Consider the following 18,695-nt stretch of genomic DNA (forward strand, 5'->3'; position numbering starts at 1 on the left):
AATGGGGCCTATTAACGGCTCCAAAAAGCCCAAAGAACAAGCGGTCCATGGGCCTTAATGGTCACCTGAGATGTTTAAGTCTTGAATGAAGGCCAAGGTCACTAATTTAAATAAACTTTGTACCCCTTCATCCCAGTCTGCAACAGGGCCATAATCAGGTATCTGGGCCTCTTGTAATGAGAATCAAAGTGGCAATGGCACTCATAGGTGACTTTCCAATGGTGCATCAACTAGAGTGTATAGGAGTTATCTCCCCTCGCAAAAACCAGGAAGCAAGCGTAATAATTTGAACAGAAGACAGGTCATTGTGTACGATTTAAACTGTTTTTCTATAATTTATTTAACTTAAACAAATGTCTTCAAACATATCAAAGCATGAATCCTATACAAATACTTTGCAGAAGGAGACGAGATTGTCTTGTGTGTAGTTAGTGGTTTTTTGGGAAGAATTATTTCCGGTCCCATCCTGAACTCATCGGGATTTATCATAGAAATAAATAGTTTTTTGCTGTTTCACAGCACCAAAAAAGTTGAAAATGTAAATTGTTTACGATGGATGACGCATAACGAAAGAGGCATGACACTGGACAAAAGGCAATCACAATAGGTCAACCGAGACTCAGGTGACCTAAAACGCCCTGACCACTTCAACACAACACACTACAAACACAATATCAGGTCTCTAACTAGCCTCATAGTTACTGAGTTCTAAAACGCCCTGACCACTTCCACACAACACACTACAAACACAATATCAGGTCTCTAGCCTCATAGTTACTGAGTTCTAAAACGCCCTGACCACTTCCACACAACATACTACAAACACAATATCAGGTCTCTAACTAGCCTCATAGTTACTAAAACGCCCTGACCACTTCAACACAACACACTACAAACACAATATCAGGTCTCTAACTAGCCTCATAGTTACTGAGTTCTAAAACGCCCTGACCACTTCGACACAACACACTACAAACACAATATCAGGTCTCTAGCCTCATAGTTACTGAGTTCTAAAACGCCCTGACCACTTCGATACAACACACTACAAACACAATATCAGGTCTCTAACTAGCCTCATAGTTACTGAGTTCTAAAACACCCTGACCACTTCCACACAACATACTACAAACACAATATCAGGTCTCTAGCCTCATAGTTACTGAGTTCTAAAACACCCTGACCACTTCCACACAACATACTACAAACACAATATCAGGTCTCTAGCCTCATAGTTACTGAGTTCTAAAACGCCCTGACCACTTCGACACAACACACTACAAACACAATATCAGGTCTCTAGCCTCATAGTTACTGAGTTCTAAAACGCCCTGACCACTTCGACACAACACACTACAAACACAATATCAGGTCTCTAGCCTCATAGTTACTGAGTTCTAAAACGCCCTGACCACTTCGACACAACATACTACAAACACAATATCAGGCCTCTAACTAGCCTCATAGTTACTAAAACGCCCTGACCACTTCAACACAACACACTACAAACACAATATCAGGTATCACACTAGCCTCATAGTTACTGAGTTCTAAAACGCCCTGACCACTTCCACACAACATACTACAAACACAATATCAGGTCTCTAACTAGCCTTATAGTTACGGAGTTCTAAAACGCCCTGACCACTTCCACACAACATACTACAAACACAATATCAGGTCTCTAACTAGCCTCATAGTTACTGAGTTGTAAAACACCCTGACCACTTCCACACAACACACTACAAACACAATATCAGGTCTCTAGCCTCATAGTTACTGAGTTCTAAAACGCCCTGACCACTTCGACACAACATACAACAAACACAATATCAGGTCTCTAGCCTCATAGTTACTGAGTTCTAAAACGTCCTGACCACTTCGACACAACACACTACAAACACAATATCAGGTCTCTAGCCTCATAGTTACTGAGTTCTAAAACGCCCTGACCACTTCGACACAACATACAACAAACACAATATCAGGTCTCTAGCCTCATAGTTACTGAGATCTAAAACGCCCTGACCACTTCGACACAACATACAACAAACACAATATCAGGTCTCTAACTAGCCTCATAGTTACTGAGTTGAAGTCATTTATAGATTGAATGTAGGTCAAGGCAACTTATTTAAACTAACAGACGAAGGCGATTTAAACAGCCATCTGATGATGGTTTACATTTATCAGTCACTGAACTAACAGACGAAGGCGATTTAAACAGTCATCGGATGATGGTTTACATTTATCAGTCACTGAACTAACAGACGAAGTCGATTTAAACAGCCATCTGATGATGGTTTACATTTATCAGTCACTGAACTAACAGACGAAGGCGATTTAAACAGCCATCGGATGATGGTTTACATTTATCAGTCACTGAACTAACAGACGAAGGCGATTTAAACAGCCATCGGATGATGGTTTACATTTATCAGTCACTGAACTTAAAGACGAAGGCGATTTAAACAGCCATCTGATGATAGTTTACATTCATCAGTCACTGAACTAACAGACGAAGGCGATTTAAACAGCCATCGGATGATGGTTTACATTTATCAGTCACTGAACTAACAGACGAAGGCGATTTAAACAGCCATCGGATGATGGTTTACATTTATCAGTCACTGAACTAACAGACGAAGGCGATTTAAACAGTCATCGGATGATGGTTTACATTTATCAGTCACTGAACTAACAGACGAAGGCGATTTAAACAGCCATCTGATGATGGTTTACATTTATCAGTCACTGAACTAACAGACGAAGTCGATTTAAACAGCCATCGGATGATGGTTTAGATTTATCAGTCACTAACAATTTAAGATAAGGCCTAGTGATAGTGCAAGGACCAAGGTTTCAAAATATTTCATTTTATGAAGTCTGTATATCCACGTCAATTCTACCCATATGTGTTTGGAGAAAGGGCCAAATATATCTTTTAAAGGAATCCCAAAATTTACCTCTGTGACCTTTGCCCTTGTGATGTCAGCCATGCCACCCTCAAGGTCATCGTCAAGGCGTGGCTTCTTAGCTTTTCCAGCTTCACCTTCATCACTAAGCAATAAAATGATTAACAGATAAATCAAAAATGTTATCAGAATATGTATTGAAATCTTGACAAATTATATTCCTATATAAATGAATTAAAAAGAATGTACTCAAAATCGATTTACCTTTTTCATAAAAATTCAATATATTTCAAACAAAAATTTGTTTACACATTGTATGATTGATTCTTGCTTCTTTTGTCTTGTCATACAGGAGACAAAATGCACTTTACAACTCAAACATAACAATGTCTGACGTACCTACAAACCAAACTTAACAATGTCTGACGTACCTACAAACCAAACTGAACAATGTCTGACGTACCTACAAACCAAACATAACAATGTCTGACGTACCTACAAATCAAACTTAACAATGTCTGACGTACCTACAAACTTAACAATGTCTGATGTACCTACAAACTAAACTTAACAATGTCTGACGTACCTACAAACCAAACTTAACAATGTCTGACGTACCTACAAACCAAACTTAACAATGTCTGACGTACCTACAAACCAAACTTAACAATGTCTGACGTACCTACAAATCAAACTTAACATTGTCTGACGTACCTACAAACTTAACAATGTCTGACGTACCTACAAACCAAACTTTACATTGTCTGACATACCTACAAACCAAACTTTACATTGTCTGACGTACCTACAAACTAAAATTAACAATGTCTGACGTACCTACAAACTAAAATTAACAATGTCTGACGTACCTACAAACCAAACTTAACATTGTTAACTTCTGACGTACCTTTCTTTGAACTGATTCTCACCAGTCTTCTCCTCTTTCCGTTTCACTACTTCCAGTTTGAACAGTTTTTTAAGGCCCTCAATGTGTTCTTCACACTTGGTGAGGATCTCTTGAGGTGGCTTCAGGTAATTTGCAACCAGGGGAGATAACTCAGCTAATGGTTCATCTGGATTGAGGCCTCGATGTTGGAGACACTAGTAAACCACATAGTAAAATTTCCTTGATAGACAAAATTATATAAACAATTCTAATGTAATTATTTAACAAATTTCTTTGCATTATATTGCAGGTAACACAAAGTCAGAATTGCTTAACAGCTCAGTATACAAGTGCAATCAATGATTGCGAAAGCTCACCGGCGGCAGCAATCACACTATGCATTCATTTTTTATGTATGTATAAGCATGTCATTTTGAAATTGTATGTCACATAATATCGCTCCTAGACCTCTAATGGATGTATAAACCAAATACATTTTAAGAAGGGTGTGGACTTACAAGCATTTCAAAACTAACCCCCAAAATCTTTAAAGGGAGTTTTTGTGTCAAAAAAAGTAGGTCCACAAAATGGTAAAATGCCAAATGCCAATTTTTTTCTGTATGATTTGCCACAGCATCACTCCTGGATCTCTAATGAATGTATAAACAAATTAGAAGGGTGATAGGTGTATACTTTTGGACTCACCCCCAAAACTTTAAAGTGAGTTTTGGTGCCAAAAAAGTTAAGTCCACAAAATGGTAAAATGTGAAAAAATCACAATTTTTGTCTGCATGATTTTGCCATAACATGACTAATAGACCTCTAATGAATGTATAAACCAAATTAGAAGGGCATGAGGTGTATACTTTTGGACTTACAAGCTTTCCAAAAACTTACTCCAAAAACTTTAAAGTGGGTTTTGGTGCTAAAAAAGTTAAGTCCACAAAATGGTAAAATGCAAAAAAATCACATTTTTTTCTGCATTATTTTGCCATAACATCACTCCAAGACCTCTAATGAATGTATAAACAAATTTAGAAGGGTATGAGGTGTATACTTTTGGACTTACAAGCTTGTCAAAAACTTACTCCAAAAACTTTAAAGTTTTGGGGTGGGACGCCGACGCCGACACCGACACCGGGGTGACAGCATTAGCTCTCGGTTACTCGTAAAACCATAATTTCAGTTTAAAAATTTAGAAACTTAAGAATTTCATTGATTTTATAAAAAAACAATTTGCTGACATGGCTGATGGAGTTTTCTGGTCTAACAAAGGTCCAATTTATTTAAATGATACATAACTTCTGTATATAGATTGTATACCTGATACAGCCTCTGGAAGTGAGGGTTAAAGGTCAACTTAGACTTCAGATACTCTGTGGTTTCTTCTTCTTCATCCTCCTCCTCATCATCACTACAATCATGACAGGTTTTATATGAACTGTTCAGACTACAGCAATAACAGGTGTTATATAAACTGTTCAGACTACAGCAACAACAGGTGTTATATAAACTGTTCAGACTACAGTAACAACAGGTGTTATATAAACTGTTCAGACTACAACAACAACAGGTGTTATATAAACTGTTCAGACTACAGTAACAACAGGTGTTATATAAACTGTTCAGACTACAGTAACAACAGGTGTTATATAAACTGTTTAGACTACAGCAACAACAGGTGTTATATAAACTGTTCAGACTACAGCAACAACAGGTGTTATATAAACTGTTCAGACTACAGCAACAACAACAGGTGTTATATAAACTGTTCAGACTACAGCAACAACAGGTGTTACATAAACTATTCGGACTACAGCGACAGCAACAGGTGTTATATAAACTGTTCAGACTACAGCAACAACAGGTGTTATATAAACTGTTCAGACTACAGCGACAACAGGTGTTATATAAACTGTTCAGACTACAGCAACAACAACAGGTGTTATATAAACTGTTCAGACTACAGCAACAACAACAGGTGTTATATAAACTGTTCAGACTACAGCAACAACAGGTGTTACATAAACTATTCGGACTACAGCGACAGCAACAGGTGTTATATAAACTGTTCAGACTACAGCAACAACAGGTGTTATATAAACTGTTCAGACTACAGCAACAACAACAGGTGTTATATAAACTGTCCAGACTACAGCAACAACAACAGGTGTTATATAAACTGTTTAGACTACAGTAACAACAGGTGTTATATAAACTGTTCAGACTACAGCGACAGCAGGTGTTATATAAACTGTTCAGACTACAGTAACAACAGATGTTATATAAACTGTTCAGACTACAACAACAACAGGTGTTATATAAACTGTTCAGACTACAACAACAACAGGTGTTATATAAACTGTTCAGACTACAACAACAACGGGTGTTATATAAACTGTTCAGACTACAACAACAACAGGTATTATGTAAACTGTCCAGACTTCTACAACAACAACAGGTGTTATATAAACTGTTCAGACTACAGCGACAGCAGGTGTTATATAAACTGTTCAGACTACAACAACAGATGTTATATAAACTGTTTAGACTACAGCAACAACAGGTGTTATATAAACTGTTCAGACTACAGCGACAACAGGTGTTATATAAACTGTTCAGACTACAGCAACAACAACAGGTGTTATATAAACTGTCCAGACTACAGCAACAACAACAGGTGTTATATAAACTGTTTAGACTACAGTAACAACAGATGTTATATAAACTGTTTAGACTACAGCGACAACAGGTGTTATATAAACTGTTCATAATACAGCAACAGGTATGACAATCTTACATCCCTTAGGTCATGGCCATGGTGACCTACATTATAAGTATGTGACAATCTTACATCCCTTAGGTCATGGTGACCTACATTATAAGTATGTGTCAATCTTACATCCCTTAGGTCATGGTGACCTACATTATAAGTATGTGACAATCTTACATCCCTTAGGTCATGGTGACCTACATTATAAGTATGTGTCAATCTTACATCCCTTAGGTCATGGTGACCTACATTATAAGTATGTGACAATCTTACATCCCTTAGGTCATGGTGACCTACATTATAAGTATGTGTCAATCTTACATCCCTTAGGTCATGGTGACCTACATTATAAGTATGTGACAAATTGAATCTAACATCTGCAGATGTACACATTGACCAGGCTTGGTCCAACTGTACCTAACTGTATGACCAAGATGAATATTTTCAGCTTTTTATTTTTCAATAGGGATTTTAGCATAATGGAAACTTAAAATTGATCCCATAAAAGACTCACTGATCCCATAAAAGGCTCACTGATCTTATAAAAACCTCACAACTGTATGCATTTTCTGATTTTTGTTGAGAAGCCAGTTTCTGATATTGTTTTGAGAAGCCAGTTTCTCATATTGTTTTGAGAAGCCAGTTTCTGATATTGTTTTGAGAAGCCAGTTTATGATATTGTTTTGAGAAGTCAGTTTCAGATATTGTTTTGAGAAATCAGTTTCTGATATTATTTTGAGAAGCCAGTTTCTGATATTGTTTTGACAAGCCAGTTTCTGATATTGTTTTGAGAAGCCAGTTTCTGATATTGTTTTGAGAAGCCAGTTTCTGGTTTTGTTTTGAGAAGCCAGTTTCTGGTATTGTTTTGAGGACTAGTTTCTGATATTGTTTTGAGAAGCCAGTTTCTGATAATGTTTTGAGAAGTGAGTTTCTGATATTGTTTTGAGAAGCCAGTTCCTGGTATTGTTTTGAGAAGCCAGTTTCTGGTATTATTTTGAGGACTAGTTTCTGATATTGTTTTGATGAGCCAGTTTCTAGGTCTATATAATGTTGCTACTCACCCTTGTGACTGACAAAGGTCCATTGTTGTGATAAGGTTGTCAACGACTTCCAGTTGTTTCTCTGTCAAAATACAATCAGCATCAAAAGGGGTGATTTTCAACGGTCAAAGAAGTGATGGTTTCACCAAATGATTGAAGCAAATTAGTGATGATGGTTTCACCTAATGTTTGAAGCATTAGAAGTGATGGTTTCACCTAATGTTTGAAGCATTAGAAGTGATGGTTTCACCTAATGTTTGAAGCATTAGAGGTGATGGTTTCACCTAATGTTTGAAGCATTAGAGGTGATGGTTTCACCTAATGTTTGAAGCGTAAATAAATGGTTTTTCATATTGTAACCACAAAATATACAAAATCCTTGGTTACTTAAGTGTATTTAATGCTGATGTTTGAGATATCCCATGAGAGCGACAACATTTCATCAAACGATTACAAGAAGCCCAATGGGCCTGTCGCTGATTTGCTACTAGGACCTATTCATCCAGATAATTTTTGAATGTGCTATTAATAACAAGAGATCCCAGAGAGATCGTGGTGCCCACCATTGAATGATTTTATTGGTTCTATGTCAGACTGATCTCTTCTTTTCTTGGTGGGCTAATAATAAAAGCTGATTACCTCTTCATTCAAATATGAGAAAAGGCTAAGATTATTACTCGTTTAAATACATTTTTCAGTCCTGTATCCAAGCATAATGCTTTCCAAATATCTTTGCCCTAGCTCACTTCCTCAATTAATGATTTAACACATATATATGTGACTTCCGAAACCTTCAAAATACATTAAGGTCATTAAGAGGAACAAATTTGGTATCCATTCATCCCGGCATGGCCAGTATCTTGATCCTGAGTATATATCTTGGTTATGAGAAGAACTTGTTTAAATATTTTAACACATTTGACCCCTGTGATCTTAAAAAAAGTTCAATGTTATTCATCTCAAACATAAGCCATTAAACCAAGCACACTACTGGCCCAATGTCATGACCCATCACACTACTGGCCCAATGTCATGACCCATCACACTACTGGCCCAATGTCATAACCCATCACACTACTGGCCCAATGTCATAACCCATCACACTACTGGCCCAATGTCATGACCCATCACACTACTGGCCCAATGTCATGACCCATCACACTACTGGTCCAATGTCATAACCCATCACACTACTGGCCCAATGTCATAACCCATCACACTACTGGCCCAATGTCATGAACTACGTATACCACGCTACTGGCCCAATGTCATAACCAATCACACTACTGGCCCAATGTCATAACCCATCGCACTACTGGCCCAATGTCATAACCTATCACACTACTGGCCCAATGTCATGACCCATCACACTACTGGCCCAAATGTCATAACCAAGCACACTACTGGCCCAATGTCATGAACTACGTATAACACACTACTGGCCCAATGTCATAACCCATCACACTACTGGCCCAAATGTCATAACCCATCACACTACTGGCCCAATGTCATGAACTACGTATACCACGCTACTGGCCCAATGTCATGAACTACGTATACCACGCTACTGGCCCAATGTCATGACCCATCACACTACTGGCCCAATGTCCTGACCCAGCACACTATTGGCCCAATGTCAAGACCCATCACACTACTGGCCCAATGTCATGATCTACCACGCTACTGGCCCAATGTCCTGACCCAGCACACTATTGGCCCAATGTCAAGACCCATCACACTACTGGCCCAATGTCCTGACCCAGCACACTATTGGCCCAATGTCAAGACCCATCACACTACTGGCCCAATGTCCTGACCCAGCACACTATTGGCCCAATGTCAAGACCCATCGCACTACTGGCCCAATGTCATGACCCAGCATGCTACTGGCCCAATGTCATAACCCATCACACTACTGGCCCAATGTCATGACCAAGCAAGCTACTGGCCAAATGTCATGACCAAGCAAGCTACTGCCCAATGTCATGACCCAGCATGCTACTGGCCAAATGTCATAACCCAGCACACTACTGGCCCAATGTCATGACCCAGCAAGCTACTGGCCAAATGTCATGACCCAGCATGCTACTGGACCAATGTCATGACCTAGCACGCTACTGGCCAAATGTCCTGACCCAGCATACTACTGGCCCAATGTCCTGACGGTGACCCAGCAAGCTACTGGCCCAATGTCATGACCCAGCAAGCTACGGGCCCAATGTCATGACCCAGCATACTACTGGCCCAATGTCCTGACCCAGCACACTACTGGCCCAATGTCCTGACGGTAACCCAGCAAGCTACTGGCCCAATGTCATGACCTAGCACGCTACTGGTCCAATGTCATGATGCAGCAAGCTACTGGCCCAATGTCATGACCCATCACACTACTGGCCCAATGTCATGACCCAGCACACTACTGGCCCAATGTCATAACCCATCACACTACTGGCGCAATGTCATGAACCACCACACTACTGGCCAATGTCATGACCTAGCAAGCTACTGTCCCAATGTCATAACCCATCACACTACTGGTCCAATGTCATGACCTAGCAAGATACTGACCAAATGTCATGACCCATCACACTACTGGCCCAATGTCATGACCTAGCAAGCTACTGTCCCAATGTCATAACCCAGCACACTACTGGCCCAATGTCATGACCTAGCACGCTACTGGCCCAATGTCATGATCCAGCATACTACTGGCCCAATGTCATGATCCAGCAAGCTACTGGCCCAATGTCATGACCTAGCAAGATACTGGCCAAATGTCATGACCCATCACACTACTGGCCAAATGTCATGACCAAGCATGCTACTGGCCCAATGTCATGACCTAGCACGCTACTGGCCCAATGTCATGACCCAGCATACTACTGGCCCAATGTCCTGACCCAGCACATTAGTGGCCCAATGTCCTGACAGTGACCCAGCAAGCTACTGGCCCAATGTCATGACCCATCACACTACTGGCCCAATGTCATGATCCAGCACACTACTGGCCCAATGTCATAACCCATCACACTACTGGCCCAATGTCATAACCCATCACACTACTGGCCCAATGTCATGACCCATCACACTACTGGCCCAATGGCATGACCCATCACACTACTGGTCCAATGTCATGACCTAGCAAGCTACTGTCCCAATGTCATAACCCATCACACTACTGGTCCAATGTCATGACCTAGCAAGCTACTGTCCCAATGTCATAACCCATCACACTACTGGTCCAATGTCATGACCTAGCAAGCTACTGTCCCAATGTCATGACCCATCACACTACTGTCCCAATGTCATGACCTAGCACACTACTGGCCCAATGTCATGACCCAGCATACTACTGGCCCAATGTCCTGACCCAGCACACTACTGGCCCAATGTCCTGACTGTGACCCAGCAAGCTACTGGCCCAATGTCCTGACCCAGCATACTACTGGCCCAATGTCATGACCCAGCAAGCTACTGGCCCAATGTCATGACCTAGCATGCTACTGGTCCAATGTCATGATCCAGCAAGTTACTGGCCCAATGTCATAACCCAGAACACTACTGGCCCAATGTCATGACCTAGCAAGCTACTGTCCCAATGTCATGACCCATCACACTATTGGCCCAATGTCATGACCCATCACACTACTGGCCCAATGTCATGACCCATCACACTACTGGCCTAATATCATAACCCATCACACTACTGGTCCAATGTCATGACCCATCACACTACTGGCCCAATGTCAAGATCCAGCACACTACTGGCCCAATGTCATGACCCAGCATACTATTGGCCCAATGTCATGACCCAGCAAGCTACTGGCCCAATGTCATGACCCAGCAAGCTACTGGCCTATGGCCAAATATCATGACCCAATGCCCCTTGGTATGAGAAGAAGCTGTTTATATATTTGATATTTGTTCGCTGGGACTTTGAACGTACATAGAGGTCATTCATTTGAACAAAGTTGGTAGACAAAGTGATTGCTATACTGTTAACTAATAAAGTGGGGGTATAATTACATGTCTCACACGGCATGAAAAAGGTGCCAATGCGAGAAGACTTTGTATAACGGAAGTTTACTTGTAACAACTGTAGAGGGTTATAATTATACTCATCTTTAATCTAAAACCACCGTGTTTTCTTACCAGATGGAGCAAATTTGTTATTTGCTGTTGACAGATTTTCTTTGGTAATAGGTAAGCTACCAAATGTGAACTGTCGTACGTCTTCCATAAACGGCAACTCAACATAGAGCAAACACTGAAAAACACAGTTGTACAGAATGAAATGATTTATGTTCTGACAAAGCAAAAATTACAATTCAGACGAGCTAATTTCAAAAATTGTATTATTCATATTGGATTCACTAAAAAAGCCACATTTTAGTCTCATCACAAAGCCACGTTATTGTCTCATCACAAAGCCACGTTATTGTCTCATCACAAAGCCACATTATTGTCTCATCACAAAACCACGTTATTGTCTCATCACAAAGCCACGTAATTGTCTCATCACAAAGCCACGTTATTGTCTCATCACAAAGCCACGTTATTGTCTCATCACAAAGCCACGTTATTGTCTCATCACAAAGCCACATTATTGTCTCATCACAAAGCCACGTTATTGTCTCATCACAAAACCACATTATTGTCTCATCACAAAACCACGTTATTGTCTCATCACAAAGCCACATTATTGTCTCATCACAAAACCACGTTATTGTCTCATCACAAAGCCACATTATTGTCTCATCACAAAACCACGTTATTGTCTCATCACAAAACCATGTACTTGTCTCATCACAAAGCCACATTATTGTCTCATCACAAAACCATGTTATTGTCTCATCACAAAGCCACATTATTGTCTCATCACAAAACCACGTTATTGTCTCATCACAAAGCCACATTATTGTCTCATCACAAAACCATGTTATTGTCTCATCACAAAACCATGTTATTGTCTCATCACAAAGCCACATTATTGTCTCATCACAAAGCCACATTATTGTCTCATCACAAAACCATGTACTTGTCTCATCACAAAGCCACATTATTGTCTCATCACAAAACCATGTAATTGTCTCATCACAAAGCCACGTAATTGTCTCATCACAAAACCACGTAATTGTCTCATCACAAAGCCACATTATTGTCTCATCACAAAGCCACGTTATTGTCTCATCACAAAGCCACATTATTGTCTCATCACAAAGCCACATTATTGTCTCATCACAAAGCCACATTATTGTCTCATCACAAAGCCACGTTATTGTCTCATCACAAAGCCACCTTATTGTCTCATCACAAAGCCACGTTATAGTCTCATCACAAAGCCACATTATTGTCTCATCACAAAGCCACGTTATAGTCTCATCACAAAGCCACGTTATTGTCTCATCACAAAGCCACGTTATTGTCTCATCACAAAGCCACGTTATTGTCCCATCACAAAACCACGTTATTGTCTCATCACAAAGCCACGTAATTGTCCCATCACAAAACCACGTTATTGTCTCATCACAAAGCCACGTTATAGTCTCATCACAAAGCCACATAATTGTCTCATCACAAAGCCACGTTATTGTCTCATCACAAAGCCACATAATTGTCTCATCACAAAGCCACGTTATTGTCTCATCACAAAACCACGTTATTGTCTCATCACAAAGCCACGTTATAGTCTCATCACAAAGCCACATAATTGTCTCATCACAAAGCCACGTTATTGTCTCATCACAAAGCCACATTATTGTCTCATCACAAAGCCACGTTATTGTCTCATCACAAAGCCACATTATTGTCTCATCACAAAGCCACATTATTGTCTCATCACAAAACCACGTTATTGTCTCATCACAAAGCCACATTATTGTCTCATCACAAAGACACGTAATTGTCTCATCACAAAGCCACGTTATTGTCTCATCACAAAGCCACGTTATTGTCTCATCACAAAGCCACGTTATTGTCTCATCACAAAGCCACGTAATTGTCTCATCACAAAACCACGTTATTGTCTCATCACAAAGCCACGTTATTGTCTCATCACAAAGCCACGTTATTGTCTCATCACAAAGACACGTTATTGTCCCATCACAAAGCCACATAATTGTCTCATCACAAAACCACGTTATTGTCTCATCACAAAGCCACGTTATTGTCTCATCACAAAGCCACGTTATTGTCTCATCACAAAGACACGTTATTGTCCCATCACAAAGCCACATAATTGTCTCATCACAAAGCCACGTTATTGTCTCATCACAAAGACACGTTATTGTCTCATCACAAAACCACGTTATTGTCTCATCACAAAACCACGTTATTGTCTCATCACAAAGCCGCATTATTGTCTCATCACAAAACCACGTTATTGTCTCATCACAAAACCACGTTATTGTCTCATCACAAAACCACGTTATTGTCTCATCACAAAGCCACGTTATTGTCTCATCACAAAGCCACGTTATTGTCTCATCACAAAGCCACGTTATAGTCTCATCACAAAGCCACGTTATTGTCTCATCACAAAACCACGTTATTGTCTCATCACAAAACCACGTTATTGTCTCATCACAAAGCCACGTTATAGTCTCATCACAAAACCACGTTATTGTCTCATCACAAAGCCACATTATTGTCTCATCACAAAGCCACGTTATTGTCTCATCACAAAGCCACGTTATTGTCTCATCACAAAACCACGTTATTGTCTCATCACAAAGCCACATTATTGTCTCATCACAAAGCCACGTTATTGTCTCATCACAAAACCACGTTATTGTCTCATCACAAAGCCACGTTATTGTCTCATCACAAAGCCACATTATTGTCTCATCACAAAACCATGTACTTGTCTCATCACAAAACCATGTACTTGTCTCATCACAAAACCATGTACTTGTCTCATCACAAAACCACATTATTGTCTCATCACAAAACCATGTACTTGTCTCATCACAAAGCCACATTATTGTCTCATCACAAAACCATGTACTTGTCTCATCACAAAACCATGTACTTGTCTCATCACAAAACCATGTACTTGTCTCATCACAAAACCATGTACTTGTCTCATCACAAAACCATGTACTTGTCTCATCACAAAACCATGTACTTGCAGTTAAGATACATCTAAGTTAGACACAGTTAATTAACTGTCAATCAACATGAAAGCTAGTGGTTGTTCAATGGTTCCTTTTGAATTAATCTCTAATAAAGAATTCCAGAAATCAAGGTAAGTCTAAATTTATAATTGCCGTTAGAAAACAAAATGGCAGCCAGAATATGGTAGAAGGTTTGGATCACATGGGATCCTTAGACAAAGACCACCAAAAGGGATACAGCTGTGTAACAGCTTAAATTCCAAAACCAGTTCAACAACAGTTGTCTAATCACTTAAAGCACAGAGTATGGATTTAATATATACCATCAACTTTGAAAAGCTAAGCTCTTAATCAACAATGTACATTACCAAATAGTTAATTAAAACCACACAGGCAAGCAATATATAACCCTACCAGCAACGCCTCCATGGCATATCATTAAATGCATAGGAGTGTTTTTAGCTGAAGAAGAAATGAAGAATTTAAAGCTGGTTTAGAATTGGAGCTGCCACTTCTCTGATAAAATAATTAATACTTATTAATAAGTTCTACATAATCTTTATGAAAAAATAAACAAGAGGCTTAGAGGGCTTGTATTGTTCACCTGGATATTTATGTGATTATGGAAAAACACTCCCATTAGAGTTAAATAACAAACCCTTTATGATTCTGGGATCTGCCACTTAGTATCATGCCTTACAGCCAGCACTTTCCTTTAACTAACATAATTAGTGTACTGGTTCCAAACATCTGCTATTTTGACTTCAAAAACATTAGCAAAGAAACAAAATACACATTATACATGTACAATGATGTGACTCTTTGTTTAAAACATCACTAGACAGCGTAGATGTTTTACCTGTAAAGACCCTCATGCAAAATATTAGCATCACATTACTGAGTGCATGAAACCTGTGGAAAAATTCTTTGACCAAACATGTGATGGAAAAATAGATTGAAGGACAAAAGGCGACACTTGGTACCTGGACAACTCTGCGGCATTCAATAAGAGTGTAAAAAGTCACTAATGCTAAACTTGTCAGCCATCTTTGTTTTTACAAGTATACGCACCTCATATAGTCAGCTTTGACATGTGGTAGTATACACACCTCATAGTCAGCTTTGATGTGTGGTAGTATACGTACCTCATAGTCAGCTTTGATGTGTGGTATGAGACATCCCAACTTAGGTCCGGATGCTGCACTGTACACCCTCCTCACTATGGCAACCATGTTTGTCTCGTACAGCGCCTGTATTAGGGAGGACAGCGCCACTGCTGCAGCCTGTGATGGAAATATTGTATCAAGTGAAGTTCACTTATAGACAAACTGATGACGATCCATATATCAACAATGTTTTATTTGCAGGGCAAAATATTTTGAAGGGCCCTCCCTGGAAAATAACAATTTGCTTTTTTGCATTCATCCATTTTGTCATTAAGTTTCATAATTATCCGCTATCCTCCAGTACATCAGATTACAAGGGGTCCGTCGTTAACAGAACATCAGATTACAAGGTGTCAGTAGTTAACAGTACATCAGACTACAAGGGGTCTGTAGTTAACAGTACATCAGAGTACAAGGCGTCCGTAGTTAACAGTACATCAGATTACAAGGTGTCAGTAGTTAACAGTACATCAGATTACAAGGTGTCTGTAGTTAACAGTACATCAGAGTACAAGGTGTCCGTAGTTAACAGTACATCAGATTACAAGGTGTCCGTATTTAACAGTACATCAGATTACAAGGCGTCAGTAGTTAACAGTACATCAGATTACAAGGTGTCAGTAGTTAACAGTACATCAGATTACAAGGTGTCCGTAGTTAACAGTACATCAGACTACAAGGTGTCGGTAGTTAACAGTACAACAGATTACAAGGTGTCAGTAGTTAACAGTACATCAGATTACAAGGTATCCGTAGTTAACAGTACATCAGATCACAAGGTGTCAGTAGTTAACAGTACAACAGATTACAAGGTGTCAGTAGTTAACTGTGTACAACAGATTACAAGGTGTCCGTAGTTAACTGTGTACAACAGATTACAAGGTGTCCGTAGTTAACAGTACATCAGACTACAAGGTGTCAGTAGTTAACAGTACATCAGATTACAAGGGGTCCGTAGTTAACAGTACATCAGATTACAAGGTGTTCGTAGTTAACAGTACATCAGATCACAAGGTGTCAGTAGTTAACAGTACATCAGATTACAAGGTGTCCGTAGTTAACAGTACAACAGATTACAAGGTGTCAGTAGTTAACAGTACATCAGACTACAAGGTGTCCGTAGTTAACAGTACATCAGATTACAAGGTGTCCGTAGTTAACAGTACATCAGATCACAAGGGGTCAGTAGTTAACAGTACATCAGATTACAGGTGTCCGTAGTTAACAGTACAACAGACTACAAGGTGTCGGTAGTTAACAGTACATCAGATTACAAGGTGTCAGTAGTTAACAGTACATCAGATTACAGGTGTCCGTAGTTAACAGTACATCAGATTACAAGGTGTCGGTAGTTAACAGTACAACAGACTACAAGGTGTCGGTAGTTAACAGTACAACAGACTACAAGGTGTCAGTAGTTAACAGTACATCAGATTACAAGGTGTCCGTAGTTAACAGTACATCAGATTACAAGGGGTCAGTAGTTAACAGTACATCAGATTACAAGGTGTCCGTAGTTAACAGTACAACAGATTACAAGGTGTCCGTAGTTAACAGTACATCAGACTACAAGGTGTCAGTAGTTAACAGTACATCAGATTACAAGGTGTCCGTAGTTAACAGTACATCAGATTACAAGGTGTCAGTAGTTAACAGTACATCAGATTACAAGGTGTCCGTAGTTAACAGTACATCAGATTACAAGATGTCCGTAGTTAACAGTACATCAGACTACAAGGTGTCCGTAGTTAACAGTACATCAGATTACAAGGTGTCCGTAGTTAACAGTACATCAGATTACAAGGTGTCAGTAGTTAACAGTACAACAGACTACAAGGTGTCCGTAGTTAACAGTACATCAGATTACAGGTGTCAGTAGTTAACAGTACATCAGATTACAAGGTGTCAGTAGTTAACAGTACATCAGATTACAGGTGTCAGTAGTTAACAGTACATCAGATTACAAGGTATCCGTAGTTAACAGTACATCAGATTACAAGGTGTCAGTAGTTAACAGTACATCAGATTACAAGGTGTCCGTAGTTAACAGTACAACAGATTACAAGGTGTCTGTAGTTAACAGTACATCAGACTACAAGGTATCCGTAGTTAACAGTACATCAGATTACAGGTGTCCGTAGTTAACAGTACATCAGATTACAAGGTATCCGTAGTTAACAGTACATCAGATTACAGGTGTCAGTAGTTAACAGTACATCAGATTACAAGGTGTCCGTAGTTAACAGTACATCAGACTACAAGGTGTCCGTAGTTAACAGTACATCTGACTACAAGGTGTCCGTAGTTAACAGTACATCAGATTACAAGGTGTCCGTAGTTAACAGTACATCAGATTACAAGGTGTCCGTAGTTAACAGTACATCAGACTACAAGGTGTCCGTAGTTAACAGTACATCAGAATACAAGATGTCCCTCGTTAACAGTACATCAGATCACAAGGTGTCAGTAGTTAACAGTACATCAGATTACAAGGTGTCAGTAGTTAACAGTACATCAGATTACCAGGTGTCCGTAGTTAACAGTACATCAGATTACAAGGTGTCTGTAGTTAACAGTACATCAGATTACAAGGTGTCCGTAGTTAACAGTACATCAGATCACAAGGTGTCAGTAGTTAACAGTACATCAGATTACAAGGTGTCCGTAGTTAACAGTACATCAGATTACAAGGTGTCCGTAGTTAACAGTACATCAGACTACAAGATGTCAGTAGTTAACAGTACATCAGACTACAAGGTGTCAGTAGTTAACAGTACATCAGATTACAAGGTGTCAGTAG

The 18,695-nt window shown here is 39.6% G+C and overlaps 1 protein-coding gene across 1 annotated transcript in view; it reads right to left on the minus strand.

The window, feature by feature from the left end:
* The window catches only part of LOC117316966 (X-ray repair cross-complementing protein 5-like), a 46,259-nt gene that overhangs the window by 24,679 nt on the left and 2,885 nt on the right, over window positions 1-18,695 (minus strand). Inside the window, exons 3-8 of the mRNA XM_033871745.1 lie at window positions 15,875-16,012; window positions 11,767-11,881; window positions 7,636-7,696; window positions 5,125-5,215; window positions 3,823-4,016; window positions 2,967-3,060 (exon numbers count right to left, since the gene is read on the minus strand). Of these exons, the coding sequence (XP_033727636.1) occupies window positions 2,967-3,060; window positions 3,823-4,016; window positions 5,125-5,215; window positions 7,636-7,696; window positions 11,767-11,881; window positions 15,875-16,012 (693 nt within the window). The remainder of the gene's footprint in view (window positions 1-2,966; window positions 3,061-3,822; window positions 4,017-5,124; window positions 5,216-7,635; window positions 7,697-11,766; window positions 11,882-15,874; window positions 16,013-18,695) is intronic.

This window comes from Pecten maximus, chromosome 18 (assembly GCF_902652985.1).
Source record: "Pecten maximus chromosome 18, xPecMax1.1, whole genome shotgun sequence".
NCBI classification, from domain to species: Eukaryota; Metazoa; Mollusca; class Bivalvia; order Pectinida; family Pectinidae; genus Pecten; species Pecten maximus.